Source organism: Balearica regulorum, chromosome 2, assembly GCF_011004875.1.
Source record: "Balearica regulorum gibbericeps isolate bBalReg1 chromosome 2, bBalReg1.pri, whole genome shotgun sequence".
Taxonomy (NCBI): domain Eukaryota; kingdom Metazoa; phylum Chordata; class Aves; order Gruiformes; family Gruidae; genus Balearica; species Balearica regulorum.
The window spans coordinates 145,054,061-145,075,749 of NC_046185.1; the positions used below are offsets into that span (position 1 = coordinate 145,054,061).

General features: G+C 36.1%; 1 protein-coding gene and 1 long non-coding RNA gene across 13 annotated transcripts in view; one reads left to right on the forward strand and one right to left on the reverse strand.

Annotated features, from left to right (window-relative positions):
• Nucleotides 1–21,689, reverse strand: part of MINDY3 (MINDY lysine 48 deubiquitinase 3) — a 56,847-nt gene that overhangs the window by 15,597 nt on the left and 19,561 nt on the right. For all 7 annotated transcript variants that reach the window (XM_075746273.1, XM_075746276.1, XM_075746275.1 and 4 more), the window contains 2 exons: nt 16,285–16,355; nt 15,025–15,105 (listed from right to left, as the gene is read on the reverse strand). In XM_075746273.1, the coding sequence (XP_075602388.1) occupies nt 15,025–15,105; nt 16,285–16,355 (152 nt within the window). The remainder of the gene's footprint in view (nt 1–15,024; nt 15,106–16,284; nt 16,356–21,689) is intronic.
• Nucleotides 1–21,689, forward strand: part of LOC142600590 (uncharacterized) — a 77,075-nt gene that overhangs the window by 2,701 nt on the left and 52,685 nt on the right. The gene's annotated exons all lie outside the window — the stretch shown is intronic.

Below are 21,689 nucleotides of genomic sequence, written 5' to 3' on the forward strand. Positions count from 1 at the left end.
CCGTACAGGCTTGTGTGCCCACTGAGAGGGAGGCCAGAACCCTGCTGTGAATCGCTGTGTGACTTGTGACTGCACACCTGGCTCTTGTTGGGTGGACCACCGCAAGAGACAAGCGGTGGGTTACTACAGCAGGTATTTGCATGCGTGGGAGAGTGAAAAGAGTAAAAAAACATTTAAGAAAGGGTCTAGGAGACAAGCTGCTGGAAGACAGGCTTCAGATGGTCTACTCTTACATAACAGGCTTTGACTTAGAAGCACTTTGATATGTAGTTTTAAATCAATATGACATGAAGTAGTTGTACTGTTTCACTAACTACTCAGAGGACAAACCTTAGATTTCTTCAAATAACGTCACTTTATTAAGGTTCACATCAGTCTTGGGGGCTTCAGAGATGGTTAAACATTTGGTGAAGGTACAGACAGTTCTGACAGATGTTGGGCTGGGAGGTGGCAGGAAGAGAAGAAACCAGAAATCCAAAAATCATTTGGTAAAAGCATAGGTCCAATAAAGAGTAATGGGCTGACTCAGTGTATACTTTAGCTTATCTATTTACTCAACTGAAGTGGCTATTCGAAAATAATTGCAGTTGATGTGGAACAGATTGCCAGGTAAACCAAGATGAAATTTTGATCCACCTAGGAGGGTGGAAAAGAGTCTATTACACATTCTTATCATTTATGCTGGAGAGGAACATAAGTCCCCATCCAATGACAGCCATCCATAAAACAGTGTTGTGAAGATTTTTGAGTCTGAAGGGATCAGATAGTTTAATCACTGTTCCTGGTCCAGATGTGATGGTGGCAACTCTGGTCAACTTACTGAGGTCCTGAGTACAAAACTGCCTCAACCATGTCAAAACCACTGTTGCCCTGTTCTGTTTTACTCTGAGTGGGACTCAAGGGACAAGTTAAACTGGGTGAAACACAACATCTGTCTGTTCAACTATGGATGCCATGAGAAACACAACTAAGAAAGAAGTGGCAGTTTTTAACAGTATGGGAAGTAAAAAGATAAAACTCATTAATCCTGTGAGACTACCCAAGCAATACCTGATGCATGGTGTACAGGCAAAATATCATTCATTTAATCTCACTGTAGAGTTGGTTCAAAAGGCAATTTAATTTAAAATGTCAGTAAGGTTCTTTTGGAGATTATCTTTTGAAAGAGAAAAGACACTTCATACAATCCTACTGATGTACTATGTAACTGTACCATCATCATTTGGATGCACAGGTCTTTCATACATGACCCGAATGCATTTTCAAACTGGATAGTGCTCTAAAATAAGATGTGAAGCTTCAGTTCCTCCTGTGGCTGTCATCCATTTGCAATGAATCTCCAGGTATGTATGAACTCTATTCAATGTCAGTACCCTGTAGGACAGAGACACACAGGAGGTTTCTTCTTCAAATGGTAAAGGGATCCTGCTACCAAAGCCAGAACTGATGAAATACTCTTTACAGCCTGAGAAAAACCAACCCACTTAATTGAGGGAAAATAGACTGCATGCAGCTTTATTTGGAGGCAAGGAGCAGAAGTGTCACAAGTAGCACCACCTATACAAATGAGGTTATGTGTCCTAAAGTTGTCAGATACTGTTTTATTTGCAGAGACCAAAGAATAAATTTTAACATAGACTGGTATCAGTTCACAAGTAGGAAAGCTAACATCAGTACAAAAGTAAAAATAGGTTCAAAGTCTTGCAGTGATATAAAGTTTAGTTGTTGATTCTCATTGAGATTGAGATGATTAAACAGAACCTGGGCATTGTTTGAAATTAAATAACAGCTTTCTTGTAGGTCCTCCTAGGAGCCAATTATCAAATCACGGAAAGAGGAGAGTCCTTCAGATCTGAAATGGGAGGCCGTTATTACCATCATACAAAGAACTGAACAGCTATGGAAAGGCCACAGATGTTGTTTCCTCTTAGGCACCACTACATAGATGCTGAGATTGCTGAGGTTACTGGTTCTAAAAATACTCACCAACATATGATCTACTGCCAATGTAAGCAAACTGTTGTGAAGGGTCCTTGAAAAGGGACAGATGGAGAATTACACTGTGGCAACAAAGCAAAGCAAATCCTAGAGCCCTCACCTGTGAAGTCCATACTAAAGCATTTGATGTTACTTGACATAAACGGAGTTTGAAAGACTACCAGTTCTGCTCTGAACAGAGAGATGGCCAATGAAGACTAGTTCAAGACTCCCATGTGTGCTCAAAGACATCATCTGCACCAACAGTCTGGAAGGGCCACAGCCCATAGTTGTTGCAGTGATGGAACTATCCTCTACACATTGCTTACAATGCTCTTCTTGTGCTGGCTGGTGGAATATGAGATTCCTCTGTGGCATATTATCTTCTATGGGAGAAGGCATTAAAAAATGCCAAATAACTGGAAAATACCCACAGAACACTTGAAGGAGTAAAAATTTTCCCTCTTGAGAGCTGTACATGGAAGAAGTGAAGGAAAGGTCCTCAACTTAGCTGTCCACTATGAAAAAAGAGCTCTGCAGCCATGACTGTTTCCCCTTCAGAATGGCAGGTATCAAAGATCATATACTGTATCCTCCTCAGCCTTAATGAGGGGCTTTGCGTCTACCTGGGATTCAGAAGAAGCCAAAAGAAAATCCTTTCCTTGAATCAGAGAGGGAAAAGACACAAAAGGAAGCATGCCACCCCCAAGGTAGCACAGTTCTTATCACGGGTCAGAAAATAAAATACAGGTCTTGCAATTCAGAACGGCAAAAAATGACACAGTTTATCTGAAAGTGTTCATCAAGGGGTAGAGGTGGTGGTGGAAGAGAAACATTCATGGTAAGCAATTTCTTTCAACAAGGTGGTTGAAAGGAAGCAAACCGTCTCTAGTTGCAGTCTGCCTTGTGAGTAAGAGTGAAAGGATTGCATTTACTCTACAGTACCTGCAGTACCTTGCTGGTACTGCAAATGGAAGAGAGTTCTCAATAGGGCAGAATGAAAAGCTACACATGGACTACTTATTCAAATCCTTTTTCACCTTCACCCATACTACCCAGACAGAAAAGGGAGCCTACGTGATCCAAGGGTGAGGTGAGGCTGTGGAAGAAAAGCAAACACAAACCAAAGAGCAAGAATTAATAACAGAGAAATCTACAGTGAGCACCCTGTCAGCCTGTCCATCTGGAAAGCAGGGCTTTTAACATGCACTCAACTAAGTTATGGAAACCACAATATATGCTCCATTCCTGTGGATGGTTTTATGAGAGCCAACAACAAAAAAAAAAAAGCTACAGCATTGCAGTTTTTAAAAAATAAGAGAAACTATAGTGAATACATGTTTAACAGTTACATTGCCACGAATGGTGGTGGTTTAGTTCAAAAGATTACAAGGCGGCAACAATTCACTTGTTGACATGTAAAAAAATAGGAGCTTCTTCACCACATTCCCTGCTTTGAAGGGCAGATTACAAGAGATTACTGCAAAACAATAAAGATTAGGTATATAGTCTTTTTTTTTAATTCAGTTACTAACTTCTTTGGCTCATCATCACAGAACAAAGTCTATGTTTCGAAAGCAAAAATATATTACTGGAATTACAGACCAGGGGTCAGCAAATTTGAGTTTACTGGAACTCTTCTCTAATTACTAGATTATATATTACCCTCCAGTCACAAATTTAATCTGAAAGGGCAGATCTTCACCTTTTGTCTGCCATATTCAGACATCTGGTTTTTTTTGGAGGACAGAATACGGTGCTGTACAAATGCCAAACTTTATTCCTAAGAGGAACCAAACTGGAAGTGGGCAAATTCCATGGTTTGTGACTTCCAAAAACTTCACAATATAATTCACTCAAGATGAATGGTAGCTTCTATTATCATGTAACTTTTTTTTTTTTTACTTAAAAAAATAATCTTTATTAAATACTATTTCTATATCTAATACTATTTCAGTCTATAGACATGAAGTGTTTGCCATACAACCCATGGTGAGCATTAACATACAAACTAACTCTATTTGGCAATTGCAGTAAGGAGGTGGGAAATGAACAAGTATGACAGGAACATTTGATAGCAGAGTTTGAAGTCAGTGAAGATGTACTGCAGAAATTCAGATCTTCCTAAATACAGTTCTCACAGTACTGGAAGCTGCACTTAATGTTGGAAAGCAGCTTCAAGTGTTCAGTTTCCCACTTAAAGCATATAATTCTCCCTTGGGATGATGAAAACCCTCTGGTTTGCTTCAATCCAGAATGATGAAACGTTTTTGAAAATGGACCAGATTATTTTATAACTCAAATATGACAAAAATGTTTCTAAAGGACAACTGTTAGCCTGGTTAATTATTCTAACAGTAATGTCTTATGGTTTTACATGTGAAATGTATGAGCTCTATGAAGTAATTAAGCAAACAATATATTAATAACGCCATGTAGTCCACTGTTACTTTGTACTGTTCAGTAGTATTTTAGGGAATCTTTATACACGTGCTGATATATGGGAAAAATACTAAATATTCACAAACTTTACACATTTTCACATAGTATAAAACCAGTGTCGCCTTTTATATTCATATATGAATTGGGTATTTCAGGTAGCTCATTCCAGTAGTAGCAGAATAGAGCAATCAGCTTCTATGAAAAACAGTATGTTTATTCCTTCAATTAACACAAAACTTACGATGCTTTTCTCCTTAAAGCTGTGTTATACAGTAATGCCTATCTCACCTCACACCAATTACATACATAGTTTTCTTAACTATGCACAGGCAATCACTGAACTTTTCTCCTAAGTACATCCACACTGTTTCAGTATTTCCACACCAAAGTGTCTTCAACTTATTCAAGTCTTAGACTGGCAACTTTGGCACCCCTCTATGACACAAAGCAGTACAGGTATAAATGGATATGCATATAAAGATTCCCTAAACTATCAACCAGTAGACCAAAATGGCATTGGACTCCCTATAACACAAATAAAAATGAGAAAACACATATTAACATATTTCATACCATTCTTATGTAAAACAAACCACTAGTGGAAAAAATGCACTTAAATATTGAAATGAAGTTACTTGTTACTTCATTTTTAGAAATAAAAATATTACTTAGATAGCTAATCAAATGTGATTTCTGATGTTATATAAGGGGAGAAATAATAGAAAATGAAGATAATATCTAAATATCACTAAATGTGCTTCACCTCTGCTAGGAAGAGTTAAAAGCTTCCTCCACCATAAACAGCCTCCTTCCTCCCCCATTTTTTTGTATTTTTTTCCTCCTTCCACATTTAGACTTTCAATTCATTCACTCACATATCCTAACCTGAAAGTAGAGCTGCCTTATCAGAAGAGGTCAAAGATTTTATTCTGTACACAATGAAGCTGCTATCAGTATGAAAGGAGACAATAAAGGGATGAAAACTTCACTTTTGAATGCTTCTCAAAAAGTGAACAGAAATGGATTGCTAAGGGTATTTGTGATGTACTCGTACAGGATGAGATCAGATGTTGTATACGGATACACTGTTCCCAGGGATTCAACACCTGTCACATACATTCACAGGTTCTGTGGATCAAACAACAGCTAAAACCCAAACTGATTTCAGCCAGGTTCCTGCCATTTATAAAATCACCTAAAGTATCCTGGAAACATACAGATTCTACACACAAGTTTAGTCTGTCATGTTCACACACTTATTAGGCTGTTGGGGAGTTTTGCAAAAAGCAGAATTGGGCACAGAGTTTCAGAACAAGACTACAACCGTTACTGTTTTAAAGAATAATTTTATTACTGAAGCATATATTGTCAGTCTCGTTTAGTGTTTCTAGTTCCCTGCATCTATCCCAGTAGGGTTTGGGAACATGGGAATAAAGCAGGCTGAACAGAGAATAAAAAAGTGTTATCTTCCACTACCCAAGGATACATGGTGCCCTGCTCAGAAAGAACATCTGGTCTTCAGACATTTTTGGGGAAAAAAATGCAGAGAGACAGAAAATGGCCACAAAATAATTTCCTTGTTGTTTAGCTCAAGAAAACTTCACTTTAAAATATCTTTAATAGGCATTCAATAATGATATCTGAAACTCTCTATTTCATAAGCTCTGTAATACATTTATGACTTCAGGATATTTTTCTTTTTCAGGAAAAAAAAAATCCTAGAGGGAAGAAAGAATCTGAGGAATCAATGTAGAATGTGTATTTATAACAAGCTAGCACAGATTAACAGCCATTTATATAGATCCATTTTCTCAAACAGAAGACACGATGGGCATACCATCGGTTCATACACCAACTCTGGAACTGCTGTTCAGTCACGTAGTGAATACTAGATTTCAAATTGTAAGTCTCACTGAAAAATGGGTAAAATAATACTCCCAGTATCATTATCTGGTAAACAATTCTGCAGTTAGTAGGCTGAAATTAGAAGATAAAATAAAAAGGAAGGTGGCTTGTAGAGCACAGAATCGATGGTGCGAGCCTGGCACTATCACAGTTTATGATTTTTATCTATTACCTCACATAAGGATATACAGAATATGGGGAGGAGTTGTTCATTCTACTTACCTGTTGTGTCTCTTCATTGTGATACTACAAGCATACTAAATTCCATATTTTGGAAGACAGTAGGTTACATTTTGGGACTTGTAAAAAAATATCTGTGTGGAAATGACTCAATAAAATTTCTCTTTTAAAATTGCATTTCTGGAATGATTCCATGGAGATAATCCTTGACTATGAATATAATATTTGCTGTCCTAAATTGGTTTATTTACTGACCTGTATAGGTTTAGAAACTTTGACAGTCATGTATATATACTTGTTGAAAAAGCACGGGAACTAAACTCAGCTTTTTTTTTCCCCCTCCACGTGCCGAGGCTGCATCTTATGACTAGAACAGCATCTTTTACCTCTGCCTTATCTCTTTCTTAAATACATCGTCATGCCAAAGCCTGATGTGAACACTGGAGCATACCATTGCATTTATATACTTACTGGAAAGGAGTATTCTACTGCATGAAACTAACAGCCTCCTTTCCATTCTTCGCTTGCTGTCAGATTAACTATTAAGAAAGCTAATATTTACTTTCTAATTGTTTGCATACTATTCAATGACTTGTAAACCAGCAGGAAATGAAAGCGCACTAAATTTATCAAAGCCAAAGCTTTTGGGCTAAGACTTTAGAAGGTCTATAAGGGAATGACAGAGAAGTTTATGCCTCTCCCCTCCATCCCCTCACAAATACTGAAAGAACTACAAATTGATTAGGGTGTAATAATACCTGGTCCACTATCAAGAGTGCTCCAATAAAAAAGATAGTATTATTATTTTGGGGAAATATGAAAAATATCCAAATACATGCAGAAAGCTGCAGTGTAAAATCATTTTGAACACTAAAGACCCAAGGTATAAACACCCAAATGAGAACAGGGCTTCTGAAGCGGAGTTGTATTTTTCAGGCCAAGATCGACTGTGAGCTAAATATTAACGTATATGCAACATGGAAGCCATTAGACACCAGAAGGATTCTAAGTTGTGCTGTATAATATTCAGTAGCAATGATGCAACAGAAGGGAGGAGTCTGTAAATCAATTATGCAAAGACACTTATATAAACGGTACTTAATTTCAGAACATTACCAGCAGACTGGAATAGCTGCAAACATAACATGTGCCAAATGCAGAATCAAGACAGCAACTGGCAAATGTTAATGTACCAAGTGAGGTGGATATGCTTTGTGACCAGCAGGAGGAAAAAAAGACCAAAACCCACCAAACTAATGCAACATATGAGAGCACATTATATTAAAAAAGGTGTGCTTAAAAAACCTTCAGGTCAGTACTCATTGGATGGCTGTATCCCAATGCATTGCTACCTGAGCAATAGCATAAACAATACTTCACTATTTAACATAGCTGAAAACAGAACTAAAGTGATAATTTTGGCAGAATTGAGTAGCACTTCTACATGGAAAGGCCACGGCACCTAACTAGTGGAAGAAGCAAATGATGGAGGAAAAAGCCATCGGCATTTTGGTTTTTACTCGATTTGGAATTAGGAGTAATTTTTTTTAATGCAACATGTTTCTGTAAATATCAACTTGATTGATATTTAAAAACTGCAATACTATTTAAAACTATATCAATTTATTCACCATATTTTAATAATGAGCCAGGATGCCTATTCCTCCAAATTTGAAAAACATAATATCTACCCGTCATGTGATGACTCAGGCCCAATGTCTTCGCTATTGTATCAAATATAGCTGGAACCAACATTGGTTTCACACCTAAAAAGGATACAGAATGACACAGTGATGTTCTCAGCCTTTGTTTCTATGCAGTATGTTGACTTTCAGAATTTATTTGATATAGTGACTTATAAATTATAAAATTGCATTTAACAACGTCTTCGATGAACTTACTATTTGCAAGCCACTCTGCATATACTACCAAAAAGAAAGAAAAAACTAAAATGCATTTCTTTAAAAATCAGCCTTTCATTTGATAGGCTAATATACATACAAAGTAGGTGTTGCTCGTACCCTCCCTTCCTGAAACAGAAGGCTATAAATCCTTCTTGATGCTAATAAGTACTCTGATGTGGTAGGACCCAACCCATTACCTTCCAGTCCCCAATTTCAGTTTACATATGAAAGTCATTCATTGTAATATGAAGAAAAGGAAAAAATACTCCTTAGGACTGCTCTGCTTACAAATGGACAGTAAATGAACCACCATTTCTGTACTGCTTTGTGCATTTTTCACTACAGGTGCTTTACACATTCACCACTATGATCTATTCCACTAAAAATATAGCTAGCTAACTTTCAGAAACAATGTATCATTTAAATTATAGTCAAAATACTGTTTCATGGAGATGACTGCACATTAGTCTCTTCCACAGCCTACTGCTAATCTTTAAAAATCAAGACAAAAATGTTCCTTAACCAACTGAAATGCAAACTCAGCAAACGAAAAGTAAACAGAGCGTATGCTTTGAAAGGAACTAGGAAGTTGGAAAACTGAATAGATGACCACTGGAATCACTTTACTTTCCTAGTTGTATTTAAAATAGGCTTAAAATGATTAAGGAACACAATTTTTCTAAAAATGGTTAACGTGCCATTCATGGTCAATACTTAAGCATATGTACTTTGTAAGTTTTCCAATTCAGAAGTGCTCCTACAAAACATTAAATTGAGAGCTCAGCAGTTCATAGGAAATTCTTTCAGTTTTCCTTTATGGCTCTAGAAAAGGTTCTTTTCATTGTGCTGGCTTTCCTTCCTTCCTTCTTTCATCCCTCCTTCTTTCCTTCATTTCAAAGGGCATCTCATGCAACAAGTAGTGGTATTTTATTTTGAATTTTACATCTAAATTTTGCTGGCTCAAGAGTTCCTATTGGAACTGCCAGAACTACCCCTCTGCCCCATTTTACAAGTTTTCATCTAGGCTCGGAAACAGCGCACAAGCAGTCAGGACAAAGTTATTCTCTTATCTACCTCAGCACAAACCAGTATCAAAATGTGTAATGTTTCAGGAGAAAGAATTCAGTGACACAAAAATTGGAACAACTCAAACATAAAACACATGGAAAGTGATATCATCGAAGCAGCCCTACTCTCAACTACTTCATATATAAAAACTGAACCTCCCCCTCTGAAAGAAAACAGATGGATGAGAAGTCTTTTCCCAAAAGGAAGTAATTTGTTTATTTGCTTAGGGGCATATACAATTACATTTTATGGTCTGCATCAGCCAACCATGAACAATGTCCTTAAATGATCATTGTGAAAGCTTTATATAATAAGATGAATGTTAAAAATTTTCTAAAACTTTAAAGAACATATAAATATGATTAAATGTCTGAAATTAGTCAGAGAATTGGGGTAAACACAGTCAATACAATTCTTTAGGGATGGTATACCCCAAATAATAGGTTAGATTAACAGAGTCTTCTGTCTCTCAGTTCAATGACCACTACATTACAATTTCTATGTCTCAACTATACGAACAAATAATGCAAAACCTCATGACTGAGTTACCTCTTTATGATCTGCGTAGTACTACTCATTATTATGGGATGCACAGTTATCCTAAGTTAAAGCATAAATATAATTTATTTGGATATACATAGGTTACTTTTGTAGAGATCAGAGTTGTTAACACATACTAGTAACGGCTGAATTTTTACACAAGCATCTTTTCTTTCATGGCCACTGACATTCTCTGTTGGTGTTCTGAGATTAAATACGGTACCCAATAACACTCCCCCTTTTTCAGTTCCGGTAAACACCAATGACCCAAATTCAGGATCTCCTATAGCAGTGTCAGTGTTTGCTCAGGTGTCCCTCTGTTGAACTTTGATCAAAAAGATTGTTTAGGAAGAGAAGTGAATGTTCTTTCTTCTGAGACACAACACTATCAAGGATGCTGAAGAAAGGCCCTGAGAATATGCAGAACAGGTTACAGTGATCAAAGTTAGAAAAATAAAAAAATGTAATGCGAAACCATAAGTACAGTCCTAACACAGCAAAACAGGCACACTTTCCTTGAAAAGCAGTAATTTGTAACTTATTCAGATGTCTCAGCCAGGAGTTTCCTCTGCTTATCTGATTCTTCAAGTCTAGATATGCTACAATGCTGTAACTGAAAATGAATAGTTGACTCTATTGTGGCCTGTGTGCTCCAACACCTGGGAACAGACTAAGAGAATTTCTGAAAAACTTAAACAGCTCCAAAGCATCCCCACGGACAGTTTCAATCACCTGAAATCATCAGACAGACACTCATTCCATCCTGTCTGTTCACTTTTGAAGAATTCTGATTTCAAACCTCCAGGCCATGTGAGTTTGCATGGCAGCAGATAGTATTTAGAAAGCAGCTATTAACCCACTGTTGTTCTGACTATTGTTTGCACTGAAACATTTTCTTGTTCTATTTCATGTAACATTTCAACCTGTTGATATTTTATAGAGCGCCTTCCACCCTCTGACATTCCTAAAAGTTCTGAATAATCTCAGCTTGCCATAACTTCCTATGTGATGAGTATCATAAAAATAACCAAGAACCATACAGCATTCAACCCAGAGCATTGCAGCCTTACCCCTACATTAAGGAATTTAGAGTTGCCCCACTTCTCATGCTCTCTTTTCCCTACAATAAATAACTAATTAAAAAAAAGACTACAACTTTAAAGTTGATTTTTAGAGGACACTTACAATACTCTCTATTTACATTAGCACCATCTGATTGAGCATGCAGGGATACTTAAGCATGTCAGATGAAAGCTTCCTTGTTTATTTTTGCTGGACTGAAGCCATTTGAAAGTTTTCTTACTGAAAGGAAGGGAGGGCAGGGAGAGGCAGAAATGATGGCTGCTCGGATTTAGTTGCCTATGAAGAACCTACATACTCACTTCTTCAGGGAAAATCTACCTTGTTGCAAATGCAGAGTTCATGACCACTAGGAGTAATGGCCACCCTTATTTTTTCAGTAAATGTTAAATTTGGATTGCTGAGCATCAAGCAACTTTCTGGCCTTACACACACAGTGGTAATTGAAAGAAAGAAAATATGCTGGTACTAATTACAGTTCCTTGCTAACATTTGCCCCTCTTCCCAACTATTCACACAAGTTTTTTCAGCTCTATTATGATACACATAATTATCAGAGTTCTGAAGACCTAACTACTCAGGTGATACAAATGTTTGTATCTCCTTTCCAACGTCATTACATACTCATCTGCAGAATAAGCTGTAGTATTTTTGCTCAATACAGTGTACCTTAGAAATTAAAATATTGAAGATGTGAGGTGAAGCTTCATTTCAGATGTTACCAGATTCTATTTTCTTTCATTTAGAAAGAACACTTCCACTAAAGTGGGTGATAGTGGATCAAAACATTGTGATGAGTATTCTTGTGTTTCTATGTTTTGTATCGGACATTAACCACTGCATTTCAACTTGTGTCTGCATGGTTGCCTCCGAAATATCTAACTGTAAATAACTGGCTGGCAACAGGTCAGCTAAGTCCCAGGAAGAAAACCTACTGATATGCTCTTCAATAAAATGTGCTTCAATCAAAATTGCTGTTTTAAGGAAGAAATTATTTCTGAAGTAATTTCTTTCTACCACCAATTTCTTGTAGTAAAATGAGGCTAATAATATTTCGGTACATACCAAATGAGTTTTGACAATCAAGATGTGGAGATGAAGACCTTGTAGATAGAATAATATCTCTATTATTTCAGTAATGGGGGAAGCTGCTGACCCACTGGTAGACTTTCATTAAAACTAGGAATTGACTCAGCTGTCACTGTTCAAGGCTATTTGATGCAGAAGCAGTTACAAGAGAACTTAAGCCCAGTAACACACTTTAGTTCATTTTTTTAGTTTTCACTTTAAGCTGTGTGATCTTTACCCCAAAGATGCTGTCCTGCATTTTGCTCATTTATTAAAATCCACTGAAAATGTAGAAGTTTTAAAATGGCAGCTATGGACAGATTCATTTATTTTAGAAAGTATGACTAAAAAACATTTCTCTGAAAGTCACAGCTACAGCAGAATGGTCCACATTTAGAGTAATGCAAATATATTCTGGCAGACAGCAACAGATGTGTACAGTATTTAATTTAAAATGTTCTGAGATAGAAAAGAAGGTGGATGATCTTCCATTCCACAGTTAAGAAGACAATGTTTATTGCTGTACTCCACATCAAATGTAAAAATCTGAGTGGAGCAACTGAGTACTAAAGAACAGCAGCCAACTATCTTTGAGTAGGGTGGTATGCAGAATTTGAGTAAAATCCTTTGCTTGTTGAACCTTCATGCTGAAGAAAAGTCCCCGAGAGAGCAATGAAGATTCTGTCCCGTTCCCTAATTTCCCCACACTACTTGTCCATAGTGACACTAACCTAGGAAGGCTGCTTTTTCTAGGTTTCTAGGCCCAATTACTCAGCTAATGACAAAAATGGCTACTATTCAGCTTAATAATTGTCTAATGTTCTTCTAGTTAAACATAAGGGTTTAGGCTCTTGTAAATCATATGCAGCTTGAAAGAACCAAAGCTGTATTTGTTTTTTTCAAACTTAATCTGCACTGCTTTTGGCTCCACACTCCACTTTCATCTTTCCATTCTGAAGATTTCTTTCTCATGTAATCAAACTCATCACCAAGTTAGAAGTTATATTCTCAGTATCAAGCACCATCTAGACAACTACACACACTACTTTAACAACTTGCTGACTAACCATTGGCAATGAATTCAAGTTTCTTCCTGTAGTTTTTGGCACATAGCTTCAACTGATAAAATAATGGATTGCTCACACAATTCATATTTCAACTGTAGCTGACATCTCTGCTCCACCTGAAATCCTCACTAACCCTTACTCTAGAAAGGGTGAGGTCTGACATGCAAAGCACATATTCAAGGACTCTTGGAACTTTTACACACCTTCAGCTCCTACTTCTTTTCATCAAAAAAAAAAAAAAAAAATCTGGGAAATTCTTTGCCAAGCCCATGTTGCTTCCTGTGCCTGCCTTTTAGCTCCTATGACATTAATCACAAGCTGAAGCTTTCCACAGCCTAAGTAGAGTTCAGTGAAGAAAGAGGAACCAAGCTGTATTGGAGGCACCAGATATTGATGCTAGATGTTACTTTAAACCCAGTGCACAGCCCTCAATCCTAAAAGAAAGAGCATTAGAAATGGATTTCTACCTGAAAATGGTCACTGTAGACACAAGATATTAGAAGGTGTAACAACATTCTGGACAGGTATATCTGACTTATATTGTCAGATGTATGTAACAGAGTAATTATGTGTATTTGCATCAGACTGCTATCTATACGACAAGGTACTGACTTCCATGGTATAATTCAGAAAAATTGTGGATAAAATTTTGAAATTGAAGTAAAAAAAACTTTTCCAGGAAAGACTGTTTGGGGAGACAGTAAGGCAGAAAACAAACATCTAAAGAATGATTAGGATTTTTCTATTACCATGGAGCAAGGAAGAAAGAGCATTTATCAGACACAAGGAATTCAGGGAAGCTCTAGTATAGCATTTGCATCAGAATCTGCAAAAAATATTCAATGTGCAACACAGACAAATTAATTTAAAGGATTTTTTTAAATTTAAAAGTCAAGAAATACTGCTACCCATAAACTGCCAATGTATTGTGGCAGTTTGTTTGTTTTTGTAAGAAAAATCTCTTACTTTTTTGTGTCTTCTTTTTAAAGATTAGGCTAAAGATTTCCTTAAGAAAAGCTAAAGAAATTATGGTTTTAACTTTGTCATATGTTCTAGAATTGATTTTCAAGATTTATACCCCAAATATTCATTCATTTGTAAGATATTAAAGGAGAATTAATTCCTAGTAAGTACTAATAAATATACTAGTAAGTACCATTTACAGTTTCAATAAATATTTTAAATAAGAAACAAGTGTTCTCTAGAAATAGAAAAAAAAATGTAAGGAAAACAACTTATAATCTTCAACTAAAGAAATAGAAATTGTCTCCTCATAAAATTTGGTCTAAGATATTAAACTAAGAACTCATCTCAAAAGCATTTTATATGTTCCATAGATTCAAGTACGTATCTGATAGAATAAATATAAGGAATTATCATAACAATTCTGATATCTATTTTTAATCTAGAACAAAAAACTATGGTTATAGATTAAACATTGTGAAATTACTGCCAGGGAGATTAAACCACTAACAGGCACCCATACATAACAATTTCCTTTTTATGTCTCTCTTGCACTACAGAAATTTAAGACAGTACTTATCCCAATTACGGTGTTCTAAAGCATACCCTTCCCCCAGCATAATAAATTAAGCTAGAACCAAAAGACTTCACTAAAATTTATGAGATATTAAACCATTTGAACAACTCTGCCTTCAAGGGAAGGCTTAATTAATTTGATGAGTACATTTTTACATTAAAGCCACATGAAACTCACATTGTAGCAAGATCTGAACTTTAAATTTATGTGATGTTTATCTGCCTGAGGTTATCAAAAATCACATCTAACATACCTTGGCAAAAAAGACTGTGAGGTGTGTTTCACTGCCAAGTATCCAAATGGGAAATTTTGGAGATTTCAAATAGGAGCCAACCTAAAGAAGTACAACAAAATCAGAAACACAAAGCAAACCAAGAAAACTCATCTAGTTAGTGATCAAATTAATGATAATTCAGTTAGTGAAGTCCCAACTGCTCTGAAAACTAAAACATTCAATAAAATGACAAAACTGTGTAAAATACTTAGATTCTAATTTTGATCATTGATTCCTGTTTGACTTGGAAAACAACATAGCTTATCATAAGTCACTGAAAAGACATCAGTGAGAAAGTGGTATCAACAGTATTTCTTATTTCACCCTTGGAGATGTGCTTCAAACCCTGTGCATGAGTAAATACTGCTATGCTTAACAATACAATAGTTGGATGCTAAATGAGATAGAAGTCCACTTGACTTATTAGCTGGTTTTGGATGAATCAATTCAGAATTGACACTCATTTAACAAATGGACAGTTAGCTACAGTCAATACACCAATGTTCTGCAAACTACATAATCCTCTTTAACACTGAGCTAAGTTAAAGGAATTCAACAGAGATTGAAAAGGAAGCAAAGAACAACCAAAAAGCCTTTTGAAATTAAGAGTATTAATACTGTTTCAGAAGTGGTATTTGTAAAGCACAAGATTTCTCAAATACAAACCTTAAATCAAGAAATTCTGTGCCACAATAGGAAGAAACAATATGGACTATGTTGCACTTCAGTTACTTTCAGATGTTCACAGATGAATATATAAAGTAACTTTTAGGTCTTGAACATACTATATTCAGATACATTTCCTTAATAGTAGTTTTACCATTTTTACTTATGGCTATTTATTTTAAATGGAAAACAGTGGTAGCATAAAAAGTGAACAATACAGCTGCAACATTCACAATAGCAAGCCACTTTGGGACTTGACAGTTTTATAACTGTCTACATAAATCACATTAAACATTATTTTAGTAAAAACGTAAGCTTCTAACCAGCTATATTAAATTGGTGCAATAAAGTTCTAATTTAAATAGCATCAAACAACATTTATTCAATAAGATGAAATTAATAATTTTATTATATGTTTTAATATAGTATTATTCTCAATTTTAATTTGAAGTTGAACATACTTTGAAAGTTCTTCAATATCTCCTATTGTACACATATTTTAGTAATACTGTCAAAGCAGCCCGCAGCACCTTAATGAAAGAAAAATGTCAAATGATGCAGAAAACAGCTTACCTTACAATATCTCAGAGATTCCATCAATGTCAAAAACCCTACTGTTGCCTGTTTATGTATACCAAGAAGTTCTGTTCAAAACAAAATACAAAATTTATTCAAGAAAAATCTGCAAAGCCTCTTATGAGCCATTTTTTCTTACTTTCAAAATTGGTCAAGTAACAACAATTTCAAAAGTCATGCAGTTTTAGTAACAATGGCAAATCATCAAGGTATAGTCAAAAAACTACAAAGGTTTAATAATTTCCCTCTCTATAAAATAAGACGAGCCAAATGAGTGGTTTAAAAGTTTACTGTTGATAGTCTCTTTTCAAAAGTTGTTGAATTTCTCAGAGATGAAGTACTTGTAACTTACACCAGAATTATTCTCAAGAAAAACAGCTACCTTGAAGGGGAAAACCCCCGTATATATGCATATAAATATTTTTTCCTTGGGTTTTTTTTTTTTTGGGGAGTGGTGGTGGTGTGTTTTTTTTTTTTCCTTAAGAGTTCCCCGGCTATATTTATCTCAATCATTTTACATTCTGAATAATAAAATATAATTTTGCAAATAATAGTTTTGTTAGTAGCAAAGAAAGCATTCACTCAATTTGATTTTCTGTACTGAATTCCATTTAATGTATCATACAGCTCTCAAACACACACAGCAGTCAGGAATAGCTGAAATATTTATGTACTACTGATTGGAAGAGCACTTACAGAGCCTTATTAGAGGCTCTCAAAGAATGAGAAAGCATTTCAAAATTCAGACTTAGAAACTAGTTATAATCATAAGGATTTAAAGAAGCTCTGGGCTTACATCTACATCATCTCAACAGTGCAAGTACTGTCTACTTGAAACAGCTGTGCTAGGTCCCTAAATACTGTCTAAACAAAGAGCAGCACACACCTGATCCTGCAAATACACATGGGAACATACATCGTGATCAATTTAAAAAGATCCGTATTTCTTTTTTTCATTTTCTGTATTTGAAAGTTCCTTCTAAAACACTAATTCTCAACTACATTTTTAACATTGATCATTCAAATACAACAGCATAAAACTATGACGTCTTTATCCATGGGCTAAAGCCTCAGAACCATAGCAAGTGAAAGAAACTGTTCCAAATTTAAAAAATTTCTGGACTTCCACAAATCAACTCAGCATTTCATTGTAACTCAAAGCACTAAGCATGGTATGCCATGCTTCCTTCACCAACTTCAAGTTTACCTCCCTGAAATTTGCAACAATGCAGAACAGTTATAGTAACGGTTTAACTTTGTCCTCTACTGTTAAGCAAAAAAAACCCCAAAACCACACCCCCCCAAAAAAACCTCCAAAAAACTTAAAAACACTAGCTTGTTCACTACCTTTGTGTCCTGGAAGTGCAACTCCTTCCTTAGAGTTGTCAGCTGTACATATTAAAAGGGTCTCTTTGCAGTGCAGAATTCTTTCATCTGAAACTGTGTTTTCAAGGATTATCTTCAAACTTGCTTGGAATTAAAACATGCAGAGGTGCATAGATAATGCTTTGCAGAACCCCATTACCTCACTGACTTATAGCTGTGTTGCTATAAATTTACATATGCTGAGACAATTCATCCTTTCTTTGAGCTGAGGGCAAGAGACCTAGCCCAATTAAAAAAAATAGTGAAGGATCCTTCGAACTAGGGAATAGCTAGTGCTCAGAAATAGCACGTTTATATGTGCAACAAAGAGAAATGAATGGCAGAAGTAAGCAACAGGACATTAAAGAAATAATTTTAACACATCACACGTATTTGTTAAAAATCATTAACAAAAATCATGTAAAGTTCAGTCTGCTAAACAAAGGCTTCAGATTTAAGTGTTGATGCTTAGAACAGCAAAGTCATATATAAATAATATTTACTATTCAGAAAATGATTCAGAAAAAAAATAATCAGATTATTAACTATTTTGTTCCCTTGACAGATAATTAGATGAGAACTCTGACTGATAACTAGAGAGCGCTGGCATCCTGGCTATCACAGTAGCCACACAGTATGAATATCCTGAATAGCTAGTAGTCAAGCTGCATGATAGCGTATCTGAAAGCTATTAGGTTAACTTTAGCCTGCAGTCACTGGTCTACCCATGCCTCCAGCAGAGAAGACAGACACAAAAGCAAAAATCACTCTCAGATGACTTACACGGAAAAAACAGGAGACTAGCTGCCCTAAAACAAAGCTCATGCCTGTGAATATCCTCACACCACAGAAAGAAAAAACGCTCCTGGAAGAGATCTGATAACATCAAGGATCATCTAAGAAAATGAATATGTATGCCCCTTGTCAGAAAGTTAGTTTCTCCTTTTTTAAAAAGTACTTCTGCAAAGTACTCAAATTTCTAAAAAGAGAGAAAACGTTAGCCTTCAAAAGAAAGTGAGGCCCAAACTAGTGTTGGTTTTAAATTGTCATGGTATTGTTACCAACCGTATCTGAATATCGCCACCTAGTGACAACATGAAACACCACAAATTCTTGGCACTACTTGGAAAAAGCAATTACGGCATTATTTGTATTCATATTAACTTGTTACACTTCATGTAAGAATGACAGTCTTTAAAAAAGGAGTGGGGGGGAATCTACCTCCTCATATCTTCCTACTGTGGATAACCAGCAAGGGATTAGAATAAGAAGAAAGGTTTAAAGGGGAATATGTGGATAGCCAAAGAAGAGTGATCATTTCACTGGTATGTGTACCAGTGGTGGCCAAGAACAATTACAGTTAATAACTCCTACCCTATTTGGAAAATATGCAATACTCTGAGAGTCAGAGCTCTGAGTATAATCTGCAAACTACCTGGTAATTCCTCAAGTTTGTAAGTCAGTATGTTCTTTGTCACTGATAAAATTACTGACAGCAACTTTAAAATGGTTTTAAAATAATTTTAAAGATTTACTTATTAAAAATTGCTTATCTAAATAGCTGAACAAGAGGTAAAGTGGCTTTACATAACTTCTGAATAAAAATGTAAGGCAATGTCATTTTGAAAATTCAATTTAGTAAATGTGCTTGCTTATGATAATAGTATCACCTGTCTAGTATTTTTCCTGTCCCTGCATTGCAGCTGAACCTTCTCACTGTTGCTTCATTGCTGCCCCTGCAAATACGCCATGAACCACATCACATCCATTGCTCTCTGCTGCTCTTCAGCACATCCTCTCCCCCATACCCAGGGATACCATTCCTGCCCCTCAGTTTCAGAAGGTCACCTACTGATTACACCTAATCACAGAAGTACCTGAAATCTCCTTCCACTATGTTTACACACGGAAAAATCAAGCAGCACTGGCAATCAACTCTGTACAATACTAATGTCAAACCTTACAACTTGTCGTCTGATGAGAGGAATTTAAGGCAAGCAACCACTAACCAAACCAGAAAAACATACGTAAAGGTGACTTCAGAAAATAGTCACCAAACACATTCAGTTGTTGTTATTTTGACACCTACAACCCTTCTACATGAGAAACTCCTAGCATTGGCAGAAAGGAAGCTGAAGGCTATAGCCAGAGAGTCAAAATATAGGAGAAATGATTGAAGGAGAAAAGAAGAGATGACAAAAAGGATTGACAGATAAAGGAAATGTGACAACATATCCAAAATTTTGTCTTGCCTAAGAAGTTGTGAACAGTACAGGCTGTTCTTTGTCCTTCTTTTTGATAGACTACAGAAATCACTTTGTATAGATACTGATTATAGACATAATACAGTGAATAAGCTGGCTTTGACTGTAATTATCCCAAGGACTTAAAAAAAAAATGGGATCCCAACAGGAGTTCGGGCCAATTACTTGACTGGTGAGAAACTAACAGGACACACAACACCAGTTTCTTAAGATGTACTAATGATTATTTTCTTCTCCTCCTCTCCCCCCAAAAAGAGCCAGATGTTTCTATGGGAGTTTCAGTTCTGCATTTTCAGGGCAGAATTGACTGAGAACCTAAACACTGAATATTACTGCGTGCAAAGAAAGTTCAGTATTCTCAGAAAAGAAAAAAATTCCAACTTGGATGACTAATGAATAAGGTCTACCAGAAAGATAATGTGAAAGACAAATGAGGGAATGAACTGCAAAATTTCAAAAAAAGATGTATTAAATGGCAGAACAGCAAATTATCCTCAATGTAAAGGAAAGTTGCAAAAAACAATTCAGATTGATTGATCATAACCTAACAATTCAGATTGAGAAATCATGATCTAAAAAATCAAAAGGAGAAACTTAAAAATACTGAAGAGAACATATGGGTAAAACCAGGAAGGATAATTCAACAAATTTCAGGTAGAAAGGGATGGATAAGTGACAACAATGTTCCATACATGCAGCATGAATCAGGATAGGAATTGACTGATAAAACACAAAATAAAATGATACAGAGAAAACACAGGTATTCAAAGCTGTCTTTGCTTCAACTCACAAAAAGGTAAATGATGTCTTATACTGAAGAAGATTAACAATGAGATAATGTTGTCAGCTGTAAAAAGAACAAAATTGGCTAAAAACCTGTAAATATGTGTTCAAGCTTGCAGATCCTGATGAAATTCACTATATAACATGTAAATAGCTACACAAAGTAAGTCTCTGAACCATTAACGATTACCTTATGTATCAAAGATAAAGGAGCTGTCAGGAGACTAGAAAAGGGAAAGTAGGGTACTTACCCTAACAAAAACAACAAAAAAAGCTAGAGGAAAAACACAGGAGAAAGGATGATTTTAACCTCCAAAGGGTCTTGAGACAAATTAGTAATTAATTTGCACGCACTAGGAAGGACACAAAAAAAAAAAAAAAGCAGCCAGTATAGGCTCATCAATAATAGACTGCAATAATCCAATCTGAACGCCCTGATAAGAAGTCTACCAAACAGAAGAAGAGCTAGATACAATACCCAAATGACATTCTGATAAGTCTGATGCTGAAGTACAGCCTGTATAGAATCATAATCAAGTGAAAGTCTAAAAAGTCTCAAAGGGGATTATACTACTTGTTCATTGTCAAACCAGAGCATTTTGATTCAGGTCCTTTACGGATCTGTCTTGAACCTCAGTCCAAGTAAGTATTTTCAGCAATGACTTAGATGATGAAAAATCCTTGTAAAAAACATGCTGATGAACCTGAGATGGACTTTGTAGCAGTGGGAGAGAGGATGTGAACACTTTCAGAATTCAAAGTGTTCCAGCTTTCAGATCATCTTCTCTGTAAGACGAAATGCAAAAAACCGTAAAAGCCCCTAATCATCTCAAAGGCCCTCCACTGGACTCACTCCACTGTGCCTTTCCTGTACTGGGGAGCCCAAAACTGGACAGACCACTCCAGAAATGGTCCCACAAGCGCCAGACAAAGGCCATCGCTTCCCTCCACCTGCTGGCTATCATCCTCCTAATGTAGTCCAAGATGCAG